Here is a 14,894-nt window from a genome sequence, read left to right as displayed (position 1 = left end):
GCGGTGGTGGTTCCCGCTGCTTTGTTACCGTAGGGGTGTACATGAGCGGTGGGGCAGCGGGGGCTGGGCTGGGGTTATTATTGTGGGGTCCCTTGCGGGCACCAGGCCTTTCTCATGGGTCAGTATTGTAGGATCGCTTATGCATGCTGGTCGGTGATTGGCCGGTGTGGGTGCAGGACTCTGCGGGTAAGTTTGTTATCGTAGGGTTGCCGGGGAGAGCTGCTCTTAGTCGCCTATGCTCCCAGTGGGGGTCGCTCTTTGCTGGCCTTGCCTGCAGGGCGGGGCTGCCCCTGTGCTCCGAACAGACCCCCTGGCTGCTGTGCTTTCACCGTAACGGCGACGCCTCTTCCCTGTGCCCCAGCCCTAGCACTGCAGCGACCTCTCCAAGCGCATGTGGGACTCAGAAGGTGCTTGAGGAAGGTGACAAGCTGGCGCTGCCTGTCCTGGCCCTCCTGGGACACACGGACTCAGACCTCTGGGGCTTCCCCGCCATGGCTGTCAGGGCACCGCCGGTGCTGCCGTGACCGCAGGCTATGTCCCGAAGAAGGGGACGTTTCTGCACTTCTGTGATCTCCTCTCCCAGGGTGCCACCGGACCCCCCCAGAGGCCAGGGACCCCCATCCCGAGCACCCTGCTGACCCCTGGCCTTGGCAGGACGGCACGGCTGAGGGTTGCTGCTTGGTGACATTTAACCCCACACCTGGCAAGTGGAAGCTAGCCAGCTCCTTGCTTCTCCCCCAGGGTGCCGGTGTGTCTTCCCTGCAAGCTGAGCGCCAGGCCTGGCTGCTGGTGACGGGAGGTTGTCACCCTGGAAAATGGGCCAGATAAATCACTGCAGGGTCATCGGATGCCCCCTGCGCTGGGGAGGTCTGCAGAGAACCCCTAGCTGAGCCCCACGGCTGCGGAAAGCCTGGCGTGGAGGGCACAGTGTGGGGAGCGTGGAGGCGGGGGCCTGCTCCACAGGCTTGGCTCAGGCCCTGGGCTGCGGACAGGCGGGTGTCTGGCTTGGATCGGACAGTGCAGAGCAGGCAGAGGGAGAGGGTCTGCCTGAGTGTGCCCGGGGGAAGCGTGCAAAAGGGAGCGCACGTGGGAATGGCTGAGTGTGAGCTGCGGCAGTAAGTGTGGGAGCAGGTGAAAATGTTCAAGAGAGCTGGGAGAGGGCATGTATGAGTGTGTGATTCAGAGCAGGAGTGGGTGTGAGGGTGCCCAGGGGTGGGTGTAACAGTGCCCAAAGGCTGGAGCAGGTGTAAGGTGGTCTGGGGGCAGGTGCTCAAGGATCAGCTGGTTTGGTGTGTTCTCGTGCAAAGGGACCGGCTGGTTTGGCGTGTGCTCGTGCGAAGGGATCATCTGGTTTGACGTGTGCTCATGCAATGGGATTGGCTGGTTTGGTGTGTGCTCGTGCACAGGGATCAGCTGGTTTGGCATGTGCTTGTGCAAAGGGATCAGCTGTTTTGGTGTGTGCTTGTGTGAAGGGATCAGCTGGTTTGGCCTGCACTCGTGCAAAAGGATCATCTGGTTTGCAACGTACTTGTGCAAAGAGGTCAGTTGGTTTGGCGTGTGCTCGTGCGAAGGCATCGGCTGGTTTGACACGCGCTCGTGCGTGGATCAGTGGTTCTGCACCGTGGTGCCTTTCAGTTGTGGTTAAGCTCAGGGATACCCTCTGTCTCCCGTTGCTCGTTCTTTCCGCCTGCCCGCAGCGGGAGAGGCACGTGCGGCCTGTCAGCAGGCCCTGGGCGGGGTTGGCTCTGCCCAGGCTGGGGGTTTCTGTGTGTGCCGTCGCTGGCACCTGGCTGGGAGTGGGAGGAGACGAGCCTGCAGCCCTGCAGGTCGAGCCCAGGAGATTAACCAGCGCTGAGTGACTGATGGCCTGGTGTTTGGAAAGGCTGAGCCACCCCCTCCTGCCGGACAGCCCTGTCACTGTCCTGACGTGCCCCGTGTGCGCAGGGAGCAGGCCCACCCCGGGTCAGCACGCCCCCTAAGCTCGCCGCTCTCCCCAGGGATGATCTCTTCCCGGGACTTCCCTGGCCCCCCATCCCTGAGCACCTCCCAGTCCCAGTCCTCTCACACCGCCCCCTGCTTCTGCGGTGAAGTGGGCCGGGGCTGTTTTTCCCATTGTGCGGAGGGGAAACTGAGGCACAGAGCGACTCCAGCCTGGCGCCCCGTGTGTGTAGGCTGAGAAGCCAGACCAGCGCATTCGGCTGCAGTCAGCTGCCTTAGATCTCCGTGGTGCTGGACCAAAGTGACTTCTGCCGGGTCACAAGGAGCGGGTGGTAGCACAGGAGTTTGAACGGGGCTCCCTAAGGGCCTGACGAACCAGTGACCCCTCCGTCCTCTGCACTCTGCCCGTGTGGGCTAATCCACCTCTGTGGCTCTGCTGGGCTGCAGCACCCAGGCCAGCTGGAGTGTGGGGCTGTGTGGAAGGACCCCTGACCAGGCCGCACGCCACCAAATCTTGCCAGGCAATGATCTGTGGGCACCCCATGACCTGGGTCCCAGAGCCTGCGGCTGCTATCGCAGGCTGGGCTTTAATCTCCCGCTGGCACAGCCATGCTGTGAAGGCCGTGAGGGGCAGCTGGTGCCGGAGGAAGCTCACCAGCCTGGTCCAGGATGCTTATCTGGAGCTAAACACCCGGCCTAGGCCGTTTGGGACCGTTAGTGCAGCTGCGGAAGGAAGCTGCCGGGGCTGGGGAGCCCAGCCCAGTCTGGCGATTATGGCCCAGGCTGGCTGGAGGTCCCAGCACATGAAAAGGAGAACCCTGCGTTTGCGGGGGCAGCTCCAGGCTGGACCTGGGGCAGAGTGAGGTGTCCCAGAGTGGGGGGTCCCCAGCCCTGCCCCCACCCACAGGCGGACGTGGCTCTCACTCCCCGGGGGAACAGCCGGGGGTCAGGTGACAGGGACGCAGCACAGAACAGACTGGTCAGCACAGGGACCAGAACCCGTCAGTACCATCCAGCTTGGGGAGAGGGGCCCAGAGGGGTCCCCGAGCCGGGCCCTGGTCCCCTTCCTCCCACTCCAGCCAGACCAGACTGCCCCACCCCCCAGTTAGTTAGTAGGCACCCTTCAGTCTGCATAGACTATGGATCGCGCCCTTTAAAGTTTCAATTGAGGGCTTCATTTACAGCGTCTACTGTGACTATGAAGACCCACACGGGAGTGACAGTCCTTGCTGCATCTCTTGCAGATGTAGTGGGTGTCTGGCAAGTCCTTATTGTGCTTTCTGTGCGCTCGCTTCTCCTCTGCTAGCTGTCTGATCCTCACCTCGCCCTTCTGAAGGCCCTTGTGTAACCCCTGCCTCCATCTGCTGCGGTCGTCTGCTAGTTCTTCCCAGTTGTCCAGCTCGATGTCTACCTCTCTGAGGTCTCTCTTGCAGACATCTTTGTAGCGCAGCTGGGGGCGTCCGGGAGGTCTTGTGCCAGAGGCTAGCTCACCATACAGGATGTCCTTTGGAATCCTTCCATCATTCATCCTGTGGACGTGGCCAAGCCAGCGGAGCCGACGCTGCCTGAGGAGGGTGTGCATGGTTGGGATTCCAGCTTGCTCGAGGACGGCGGTGTTGGTCACTCTGTCCTTCCGTGATATTCCAAGGAAGCGCCTGAGGCAGAGCAAGTGGAAGACGTCTGCCCCACCCCGCAGCCCAGTTCCAATTCACACCAGCCCGGCCCCTCCTCTGCCTCTGGCCTGTTTCCCGGGGAAAAAAGGGGTCACCTGGTTGCCTGGGTTACGAAGAGCAGGGATGGCCATTGGCTACCTGTGAGAAGTCATCACACCCAAACTCCCCCTCGGCTGTGCCCTGATGCTGTGCCTGGGGAAGCTGAGGCGCACGCCTGGGGTTACTGCAGGACGGTGGAAGAGACGTGCAGCCAAAGCAGAGGAATAAAATCCCCCCACCCCCGCGTCACAGGAGGGCCACAGAGTGGAGCAGGGGGCAGTGTGAGGAGCAGCCGGTGGGGCTTTGGAGCCCAGCCCACCTGGAGTAGCTGCCTGGCAGGGGCGCGGGGCAGCTCCGTCACCCGCCGCTCTGAAAGAGACCAGGGTCTCCGCCTGGCTTGCCTGTCAAAACAGGCTTCTCCGGCGTGGGCCTCTGCCGGGCTCCCCGTAACGCTTGCTCTTGGCTCCGGCCCGCAGGTGCGCCAGGCTGGAGGCTGTGGCCTGCCCTGCTCAGCTCCCCCGCCTCCCTTCAGCTTGCAGCAGCCCGAGCTTAGGGCGGAGCGGGGCTGATCTGGGTCGGCGCTGAGGTCCCGTCAGGCTGCCTCGAGCCTCTCCGGTGCTGATCGTCCCTCAGACCAGCTCGCTGATCCTTGGTAGAATCGCCATGTCCTCCCTTTCCTGCCCTGAGCCCTCTGTCCGGCTGCTGCCGGGAGCCCAGACGCCGTGGGGATGGGCACTGGTGCCCTGGAATACCACGCAGCAGGAGAGAGGCCCAGCCGGGACCCTTGAGCTCAGCCCCATGCTGGCAATGCGATGGCGCTGATGGAAGCGCAGAGCCCCATAGGCCAGTTCAGAGCTGGGCCCGTTGCCCCAAGTGCAGGACTGCCCTGAAGAGGGGGCTCCACCTTTCCAGCCCCAGGATCCCTGCCCCCAGCAGCCTGTGTCGGGAGCCTGGCAGGTGCCAGGTGGTGTCCTGCCCGGAGCAGGGAGGGTTCGCCGCTCTGTCTCCCAGCAGGAATGCAGCCGCTCAGGTCTGCCCAGTTCCTCCCCTGGCAGGTGGGACACCTGTATCCCTGGGGGAGGCGCACCAGGCAGCCAGGGCTGCTCTGCGGCCGGAGGAGGTTCTGATTTCGCTCTCCCTGCTCTGAAAGGGGCCTTCAGAGGCTGCTGCCGTTGCACCCCCAGCCCTCCTGGGACAGCCCGGCACGAGAGAGCCCCCCAAACCCAAGGGCAGAGCGCGCTCGCTGCCGTCTGTCCCTCCGGCACCCAGAAGGAAGGGCCCTCCCTGTGCAGTTTGCAGGAGATCGGGGCAGCAGTGCATCTCGGGGGACCGGGGGTCCCTCCGTCCTGCCACCCCCCTGGCTGCGCCGCCCTGCTGTCTTGGCAGAGACCTGCCAGGCTGGCCTGTGCCGGCCCCTTCTCCCCTGCGCTCAGCACCAGTGCTCAGCGCCACTCTTGTGCGTCTGGGAGCACCAGCGGATGCTGGCCGCCAGAGGCTGCTCCTGCTGGGTTGCCTCCCTCTGCTTGTTGCAAACCACCTCTCAGGGAGCAGTGGGAGTGGACGGGGGTCGTTCCGCCTCCGGCTGTCCAGGAGCCGGCAGGAAGCGGGGCCGGGGCTGAGGCTCTCCGGACGCACCGCTTTGCTACACCCAGGCTGACCCTGCTACCCCGGAGCCGCGAGTGGGCTCCCATTCTGCACAAGGAGCGCTCAGAAAGGGAGGCCACCAGCCAGGGTGTAGCCCCTGGGGCGCATTCAGATTCCCAGCCGGTGACCGTGTGCTCCTCAGCATGGGGCCAGTCCCACCCGGGCTCTGATCCTCCAGCCAGGTCACCCGGTGTCTGGTGTCTGGGGGCAGGGGGGGGGCGGGGAAGTGGCAAGCAAGGCCAGAGTCTGGGGGAGGAGGCGGAGCAAGGGTGGGGCTGTGGGGAGAGGGGCAGAGCAGGGGCCGAGCACCCACTTGGGAGAAATGAAAGCCAGTGTCCGCCCGAGCTCCGTTACTCATTAACCGCAAAGCGGGTGCAGGGTCAGGCTCAGGGGTGCTGAGGCTCAGGCTCAGGATCAGGCTCAGTGGTGCTGAGGCTCAGGAGCAGGCTCAGTGGTGCCAAGGCTCAGGATCAGGATCAGGCTCAGTGGTGCTGAGTCTCAGGATCAGGCTCAGTAGTGCCGGCTTTGCTGATTTTTGTCACTAGGCCCCGGGTCTCAGCCACAATAGCTCCTGACCTAATCAATAAATGTGGTCGTCTTTAAGGCGCTACGTCCATGTTCCTTAACCTTCTTTTTCGACAAAGGGCCCGCTTTTTTAAAAACAATTATAAGTACCCCACCACCTGCAATTTTCAGGCACAGTTTTTTTGTACCATTGCAACGCATTTGTTTAAACAGCTAAGTGGTACCTGGTTGGTGGGAAGAAATGGCCCCCGGGCGGTACACTTGCCGCTGTACTTAAGATGAATACAAAATGTAGAGGAACACAAATTAAGTCTGATTTTTTTATTCATAAAAGAGGTTGAGCACCACTGAGTGCGTGCACCCTCTGGAAGGGCTCTGCGTACAGCCGGGGAACATGCATCCCCAGCAGAGAACCACTAGCTTACAGGGCTGCTTGAGTTTTGGGGCTCAGACTACCACGGCTGCCCCTGGGAATCTGTGGCGTGTTTAAGGCCCCGGAGGCTGGCGTCGGAGAAGATCTCTGCGCTCGTTTTCGGTGTTGGTTTTCAGACGCTTTTCTGCACCTGGTGGCTGAGAGGAGCCGGGAAACCCGGCCTGAGAGCTCAGCCCGCAGACGGGAAAAGCACCCGCCCGGCTTGGGCGACCTCAGTGTTTGGAACGAGCCTCGCGCTGCCAGGGCTTGAGCTGCACCATGCCAGTGCTTGGACTGGGTGTCGGTGTTCTCAGTGGGGCAAGGGCCTGAGCCTGCACTCTCTGGTGTGGCGACCCTTCAAGCACGGCTGTGATTTCCTGCTGCAGGAGACAGGCCCACACAAACTAGCACACATTACACAGAGGGGACCGGGGACCAGGGGCATCTGGGGAGAGCTGCACCAAGGACCATGGCCGCTGGCTTTCCTTTTTCCCGGTCAGTGCTCCTCTCGGAGGCCCCGCCCCTTCCCATGAGGCCCCGCCCCTTCCCATGAGGCCCCGCCCCCACTGGCTGCTCTCTGCCTTCCCGCTAGCGCCTCCTGCCAGCCGCTGAGCGGCTGATTGCTGACCCCAAAGAACGGTGGCTGGCGGGTGGATGCTGGAGCCCGGAGCAGCCCTGGCGCTGGTACCTATGCTCCCGTGTGAGCCACAGATTCCGGCCGCCGGCCCCTCCCAGCACGGCGTCGCTGGTATCTGCAGCACGCGAGCATGAGCAGAGCTGGCGGGGGTATGTCTCCCGGAGCTGGAGCGCGCGCCTGCAGCTTGGGACACAGACTCTGCTCTGGGAAGTCCCGTCACGTCTCCACAGAGCCTTGGCCAGGCCTCCAGGGAGCGCTGGCCTTGGCCCAGCTGGGAAGCAGGAAGGGTGTGGGCCGGCTGAGCCTGCCCTGGGCAGTGGGCAGGACAGCCGGAGGGACCTTTGCATGTGCAGCTGTAACCGTCTCCTCTTTCTCCCCACAGCCGGCCAACGGGGAGAGCACCGCCAAGCATGTAGAGGCCACGGTAAGTGAGGGGCCCTCGCGCGGGCTTGTTGCTGCCGGGATTGGGCCGAGGAGCCACGGGGTGTGTGTGTTGCGGGGGGTGTCTCCAGGCCTTGCACCCCATCCACAGCCAGATGGGACTCATTCAGCCGGGAGAACAGAAGGTTACAGAGATCAGCAACCGCCGGCACAGGTGCCAAGAATGGCACACGCGCCGATTTTCATCGGGAGCTCAGCCCCGTCCCTCCTCCCGCATGCAGCCAGGAGCCGGCTCAAAGCTTGTGCCGCGTTTCCCCCGGCCCCTCGCTGCGAAAGCCCCAGCCGAGCACCGGCAAACGCAAAGGAGCGATTCCGGCACACTGTGCGGGCTCCAGAGCCGAGGCTTTTGCTGCCGCCCCCGGGGCTGGCTGCGCTTGCGTCCCAGCCAGAGATGCGGAGGGAGATTTCTCTGCTGTCTATGCAGCAGTCTGAGGGAGGCAGCTCCCGGCTGTGCTTTCACAGGTTAGCAGTGGCTGTTATCAGGCAGCTACAGGAATTCCTGCCCCCACACTCCCTGGGTAAAACGGTGTGCAGAACCATGCAGCTGGAAGGAGAGGCCCCCCAGAAGTAGCAGCTCCCCCGGGGAGAGGGGGTTTACCTCCTGTCCAGCACAGGGACCGGCGCTTGGCCAAGCGCTGCTGTGTGCCATGACCTCTCCCGTTCAGTGCAATGGAGCTCCTCTTGTGAGCTCGGCCTGCGCTCGTGCCAGGGTGGGTGGGGCCGGGCTGGGCTTTGAACGTGGAAGGGCGTTTTGCTGTCCGTTCCAGAGCGCAGGGTTTTGTAGCAGGCGAAGACATTGGCTCTCGTGAGCTCTACTCGGTGTTGAAGTTTCGCAGCCCACAAGCCAGGTAGTGGCGTTCAAAACACCAGGCCTGGCCGGGACCCAGAGCTCGTGCGGTGTTGAGGTCAGAGTGATGGCTGGGGAGTAGACATCAGACTTCCAAATGGCACACAAGAAGCTTGAATTCTTTTTGCTTGTGGTTCTAACAGCACAACCCAAGGCGCACACACCTGAGCAGTAACCAGGAGACACACACGCACACGTCATAGAGCTGGAAGGGACCTGGGGTGGTCATTGAATCCAGTCCCCTGCCCTCTTGGCAGGACCAAACACCATCCCTCTTATGACTCATGCATCTGATGAAGGGAGTGTTTGCCCACGAAAGATCTTGCTCCAAAATATCTGTTAGTTGATGTGATGGAGTGGGAGATATATGTGGGGCTCACAGAGGGTGGGGGGCTTCTGCTGAGGATATCCAAGGACACCAGGTGACACCTCTGGGCTGCAGACAAAGGGGGAGGTGGAGCCTGAGGGGTTTGAATTGGAACTGGGAGTTGGGAAGCAGTTAGTCTGGGCTGGGAGAGAGAGAGACAAAGGAGGGGGCCAGGCCCCGGCTTGGGGGGCCCCTCGGGGTCTCCTCTCCCCAGCATGGATTGGACTGACTGTCTCTGCCGGCTGCACTGACAGCTCTGTACGACGCTGTGTCCTGTCGGCTAATAAACCTGCTGTTCTCCTGCTGAGTGAGAGTCACTCCTGCCTGCAGACTGGGTGCAGAGCTTGGGGACCCCTGAACCCCACTGCAGTCTACAAGGTGCCACAGAACTTCTTGTTTTTGAAGTTACAGGCTCACGCGGCTACTGCTCTGGTACTAATTTTTTTTTTAAATCTATTTGCCCGAGATCCCTACCTGGCCCCCGTAAGGAGTGAACGCCCACCCCTGGGTTTAAGTGGGCCAATGCTAAAACCACTGAGTGGTCCTACCCCTGGTGGTGGGCGCCTCTTGTTTATTCCGCAGCACCCCGGCGTTCTCCCTTTTTTAGTCTGTTTTGGTTACAAAGCACAAACTTGAACAACCGACTGATGGGGTCCGTGGCACGAACGTCACGGAATGGGCCCTGAAAAGCAGCAGCCCAGCAGGGCGCACACTGATTGTCTCACATGTGCCCAGCCACCTTTTCCATGTGCACGGCGCTGCCGTTCCTGTTGGTTTGCATTGTGTGAGACAGGCTGGGCGGGAGGAGGGGGCTGATTGCAGGGCGAAAAGCCGGGCCCAGTGTAAAAACTTTTCTGACCCCTGCCCCAGGCGCTGGAACTAGGGCTGGGGGGAGCCAGGCAGCCTGCAGCCTTATCTGCAGGGTTACAGTTTGTGTCCAGGGCTGTCAGCACCCCCACTGTAAGAATTGTTCCACTGCCCCTGCAGGGCTCGGCTGTCTCCCCCGCCCCCGTAGCACCAACCAGGGGGCGCCCCCATCCTTCCGTCCTTTTGCTCCCCAACATTCAGCCGCTCTGACCCCTGGGTGGGCCCCAGGCTGCTGCCATGTGGCCAGTGCAGAAGTTTCCTTCCAGTGGCACTGTTCTTGGGGAGGACAAAGCTGGCCAGCCACCTGGCTGTGCAGAGATGCGAGCATCCTGTGTTCTCCCGGCCCTGCCTGGCAACGAGGGCTGTTGGGGTATGAGGTCCCATGGGGCCCTGGGGCAGACAGGAAGGATGCTTTTCCCTTGGTTCAAAGACAAACCTCAGCTTACTTTGAAAGCAGTGAAGGACATGTCTCCTTCTCAGCCATGGTTTGAGCCTGTGAACTGTCCTGCTCTACCTTGCAGGGCATAAGGAGGGATTTCCATGGGTGGGCCTGGAAGCAGCGGAGCTCTGCATCATTTTTTACCAACGGAGTTGTCGGTGGTAGGACTACTAGTGACTTTAAAAAGCATCACCAGCACTTGGGCCGTACAGAGGGGTCAGAAGGTCAGATTTCGGCCCTTCGCCTTGGAAAAGCTGCTGAGCCCTGGTATATTAGGTGACTAGGACACAGCACAGGACGGATTTGTCAGCACAGAAACCAGAAGCTGTCGGGGGGCCTCCCCAGCCACCCCATGCGGCCCCATTCCCAGCAGCCCCCAGCCAGGTCCCTCCTCTGGCCTTTGTCCTGAGTCCTGGACAAAAGGCATCACCTGTTACCCCCCCGCCCCACTGCTCGGGGCTGAGGTTATGAAGGTCCCCAGCCATTGTGTACAGGGAGGAGGCTGTCACACGCAAAATTCCCATCTCCATCTAGGGATTGGTGCAACGCCCAGGGAAACTGAGGCACACACCCCGGGTGACCACAGGACTGTAGAACTCACATGCGCTTTAGCAAGGGGACCAAACTCTCCAAATCCCCACTTTGTTACACTGGCAACCGCCTTTCTGACAGCATTCTCCTGCTTTCCTCCCTGCCTGGGTTTAAAAGCCCCTGGGGCAGTGCCTGGCCCTGGCCGGGATTCTTTTGCTAGCAAGGGAAGACGGAAGCCTTGAGGGTGTTTAGATTTCCCTCAGCAAAGGCAGGTGTGGCTGCGTCCTGCTGAGGCATGTGGGGGGACACAGACATACTGTGTCAGGCCATTTCCAGTGCTGGGAAGTACTCGACTGAAAACTCAGGGTGTTGGTCGTATGGTTTGGATGTGACTTTCCTAGCGGGGTGGGGGGGTTGCCTATTAGATTGGGCACAGGATCTGCAAAAGACCAAAGGGACACAAATCGACCCTCAAGAATGCGATTGCAGCTGGTGCATAAAGTGAGGAACGTGCTGAAATCCCGTTACTCGGTGACGGCGAAGATTACCGCACCCAATAGGAGAACACTTCGGTCTCCCTGGACACTCAGCGACCGACAGACAGAATTTGCAGAGCCCTTGCGGAGCTGCAGTTCCTTTGCCAGCTTGACACGACTAATCGGGGTTTGAACAGGGGCTGGGAATGGTTTTCCCTCCCTGGGTTTTCACACTCTGGGCCTCACCCAGCCCGATTGCGTTGGCTTCTGTCATTTCCACTCCATGCATCTGACGAAGTGGGCTCCAGCCCACCCAAGCTTATGCCCGGATACGTCTGTCGGCCTTTACCACGTCACAGAGCTCCCTGTTGTTCGTACGCTACCTGCACGCATTGCTGCAGGTGCCTTGGGTGCTAGCTTTGGTCGTCCTGAGCTGGAAGCGGAAACGGCTCCCTTGAAGAAGCTGCAGGAAAAGCACCTGCTGCAAACTGAGCTGAACAACTGGCTTGGGAAGCCAGGGCTGATTCCAGCTCTCTCCTGGAGCTGGAAAGCATCTGGGAGTGCTTCTGCAGAGCAGAGAAAGGGCTGTTCGAACGGTCGCCCTCTCCATTTGAATTCGCGCTTCCCTGGTGGCTGGGCAGCAGGAGAGTGGCCTGTCGGAAGGCCCATGCCTGTACCACCACGTCGCCAGGCGAGGGAGTGTTGGAACCTGGCTCCAGTGTTGTGGGCCTAATAATCCAGCCCAAATGAATTAACTCGGGAGCTAAATCATGTGGCATTAAACTGAACAAGACTTCTGTCTGTGGCGGCAAAACAGCCTTTTGTTGGCATCGGTTTTTTTCCATGACGTGCACAGCTGTAAACATCCTTGAAGGCATCTGACAGCAGGATTGAGGTCTGTTTGTCGCCACGAGGGAACAGCAATGCCTGGGGCCAGGCACTTGAAGGTTGTATCTCCCCCATGGCACCCTTCCATGGGGACATCGGTGGCTACAGAAGAAACAGCCCTGGGGCCAGGTGCTGCCCACTCAGAGTGAACGCCTCTTCCACCAAGATCTTCCAGGCTAAGGAGACCACAGAAGTGGTCTTGGTGCCATTTCACAGATGGGCAGTTGGGGCAAAGTGACATGACCAAGGTCAAACAGAACGCCGTTGGCAGAGTTGGGAACAGACTCTCAAGTTCCTGAGTCCCTGCCACAAGGATGCTCTCCCTGGCTAAGGGCACACCTTTGGCTGGTTGGGGGGAGCCATTACTCGTATTCAAACTTGGCTTTATCATCAGTTTCAAAAGAATACCCATGTTCTCTGGCTTGCCCAATGGAGTGTGTCTGGTGGCATGCAGGCAGCCTGGGGGTTTCATTTATTGCCGGGCCTGCTGCCCAGTCTGTCGTTTGAGCCTTTGCTTCCCAGGCTGAGATGGGAATGGCTCCCTGCGCGGGTGGCTGGCGTTCCTGTCTGTGGAAGGGGAACAGGAGAGCCCTCTGTGAGTCACAGCTGGTGGCAGCCTTTTAACGCCAGGGCTCGTGGTCAGTGTGACCAACACATGACCAGTTTGTTGACAAGTTAGCTTAGGCAATAGGGGCTTGTGCTTTTTGGTGATGAAGGACCCAGGTTTGGTCCCAGCTACCAGCCTGTGGTCTCGGGTTCGTTACTTCCTGGAGTCAGTTTGGCCTAACGGCTACAACACTGCAAAGGGACTCATGCAACCTGGGTCGGCCCCTGGCCTGCTGCATGCCCTTGGGCAAGTCCCGCCCCTGCTCCGTGCCTCAGTTTCCCCTTTTTCAGCCGGGGGGTGATGTGACCTTCTTTGTACAGGTGCTTGCAGAGGGCTGGGTGAAAAGTGGAGTGTCAGACCTAGGGGCTGCTGTTGCATCATTTTTGGCTGAGTTTAGCAGGCAGAGCCTGGTCAGGTTTCTCCTACCCAGCGCGTTCAATGCACCTAAATACCTAGCTCCTGCCACACTTTGCCAAGCTGCAGCGCAGGAAGGGAAGAGTGGGCCCAGACGCTGATGTAGCCAGAGGTCTGCCGGCGCCGCTGTTCTGGGTGCGGGAAACGCACTGAGGCAAAATGACATGACCAAGGTAGCGAAAAGAATGAGTGCCAGGTGGGTGGCAGTTTGCTGCAGCCCCCCCCTCCCCACCCCAAAAGGCGCTCTCCTGCTTTGGTGTCTCCTGTGCAGCTTTGTGTGGCAGTGGCTGGAGGCCGGTACGTTCCCGCTAACCGTTTCCATCGGGGTGGAATAAATTTTGTTGCATGCGCTGAGACAGGTGTGGCCGTGCACCACCGCAGAAACACAGGCTGCCGGCGCGCTGCCAATCAGCTGGCTGGCGCCTGACTGTCTCCCGGGTGGGTGCCGAAGCGTTCAGCTGGCAGGGAACCCTGCGCACCACCCAGCTCACCTACAGCAGCCTCTGGAGGAGGAGCTGGTACGTCACGGTCAGGGCGAGCATGGTGCTGCCGAGGCTGGGTCACCAGTGACGCAGCCCCAGAATTGGGAGTGGGATCTGGGGTGCGGGGACAGATTCTCCCGGCTGCTGTGGTTATGCTTCCCGTTGCGGCTGCCGCGCCGGAGGCAGGCCCTGGGGTCTGCGCCCGCCGGGCGATGCCGCGCTGTTAGCTCGGGGGCGCGCTGGGGACCGGGCCGTGGTGGGCTGCGGTCTGACTAATGCACCCCAGCCTGCTGCGTGTGAAAGGGCCTTTGTAACCCCTCTCCTCGCAGCGCGGCCCTGGCCGCTGCGCATCAGGAGGCCCTAATAACATTAGCCTGGCCTGTTCTTAGTGCTATCAGCTGATAGCTGCCTGACTCTGCCTTGTGGCGGGAGGGGCCGGGAGCGCTCTTGTGGTGAGCCCGCCACGCCGCAGAGAGGAGAAGGTTGGCTCGTGGCGGCAGGACGGCTCCGCTGGGAGCCCGTCCCAGCTTGGCACCACTTCGGTAACCAGCAGCTCGGATCAACGCCCTCCCCGGGGCGGTGGTATTGCTTGGCCGGCCTGGGGGGGTCAGCGCGGCCATGCCTTGGAAGTGGCTTAGCAAGAGCTTCCCCTCGTTCAGGGTAGGTCCGGGGGGCCGAGGTGGGGTGGAAAGGGAGCGTGGCACCGTGTTTCCCTGCTCCTGTTTCGCCCCCGAGTGAGGGAGGCTGAAGGGAGGGCTGGGGCGTAAATTGGTGTGGCCGTGGGGCAGGAGGTGCTCTGGGGTCGCTACAGGACGGTGGGAAGCATGTGGCCAAAGAAGGGGAATCAAACCCTCGCACATCCCGGGGCTGCAGTGGAAACCCCAAGGAGCTGCTGCTGGGTGGGGTTGCGTTGGCGTGACCCATCTGGCCAGCCTTGCAGGGGATAGCTTTCCCGCCGTCGGGGGCTGAGGGAGGAGATTGCAGTTGGGCTGCCCAGCCTTTGGCAAACCTCAGGCTGCGGACGGCCCCTGGGGGGGATGATGTCTCCATCCCGCTGCAGCAGCTGGTCAAACCATCCCAAGGGTGACCTGCAGCGTGCGTGACAGGGCTTCCCTGGCTCTCGCTCGGGATTATTGTCTGTTGTGGTGGCCCTGGTCACGTGGGGGGGCTGAGGGGTGTTTTTAAGGGGCAGTTCCTCCTGAAAATGTCCCAGGGCGTGCGTGTGTGTGTCTGTCTGTGGGCACACGCAGCCAAGCAGCAGCCACTCCCCAAAACTGTCCTAAAGAGCTGGTGTCTAGCCCTGCAGCCAGGCCTGCCCAGCCAGCGGGATTTGGCTGCCTCCTGGACGGGACCTACCTGGAGCTTCTCATGGCGTCTCCTGAACTCATGTCTCTGCAAGAGCCCAAATTCTTCCTTTAGTTCCACTCTAGGGCAGGTTTCCTCTTCCCTTGGTATCCTAGCCCATATGTACTGGCTGTTTTATTTAGACAGCTGGTACGCTGCACCCCAGAGGCAGCTGCATTTCTGCAGGGGGTGTAGCAATTCTTGGCTCCCTAGGGCCAGAGCCTCAGCCGAGGATGCAGCTGAGGATCTGGCCTGCAGTTTGTGGGAAGGGGCCCTCCATGAGGTCAGATTTTACTGCTGGAGGCAGATGAGCGTTTAAATGA

At 61.0% G+C, this 14,894-nt stretch overlaps 1 protein-coding gene across 13 annotated transcripts in view; it reads left to right on the top strand.

Annotated features, from left to right (window-relative positions):
- The window catches only part of TNS1 (tensin 1), a 245,809-nt gene that overhangs the window by 109,640 nt on the left and 121,275 nt on the right, over positions 1–14,894 (top strand). For all 13 annotated transcript variants that reach the window (XM_075001459.1, XM_075001457.1, XM_075001452.1 and 10 more), the window contains one exon: positions 7,251–7,292. In XM_075001459.1, coding sequence (XP_074857560.1) covers positions 7,251–7,292 — 42 coding nt within the window. The remainder of the gene's footprint in view (positions 1–7,250; positions 7,293–14,894) is intronic.

Source organism: Carettochelys insculpta, chromosome 8, assembly GCF_033958435.1.
Source record: "Carettochelys insculpta isolate YL-2023 chromosome 8, ASM3395843v1, whole genome shotgun sequence".
NCBI classification, from domain to species: domain Eukaryota; kingdom Metazoa; phylum Chordata; order Testudines; family Carettochelyidae; genus Carettochelys; species Carettochelys insculpta.
This window is presented reverse-complemented; position numbering and strand designations above follow the sequence as displayed.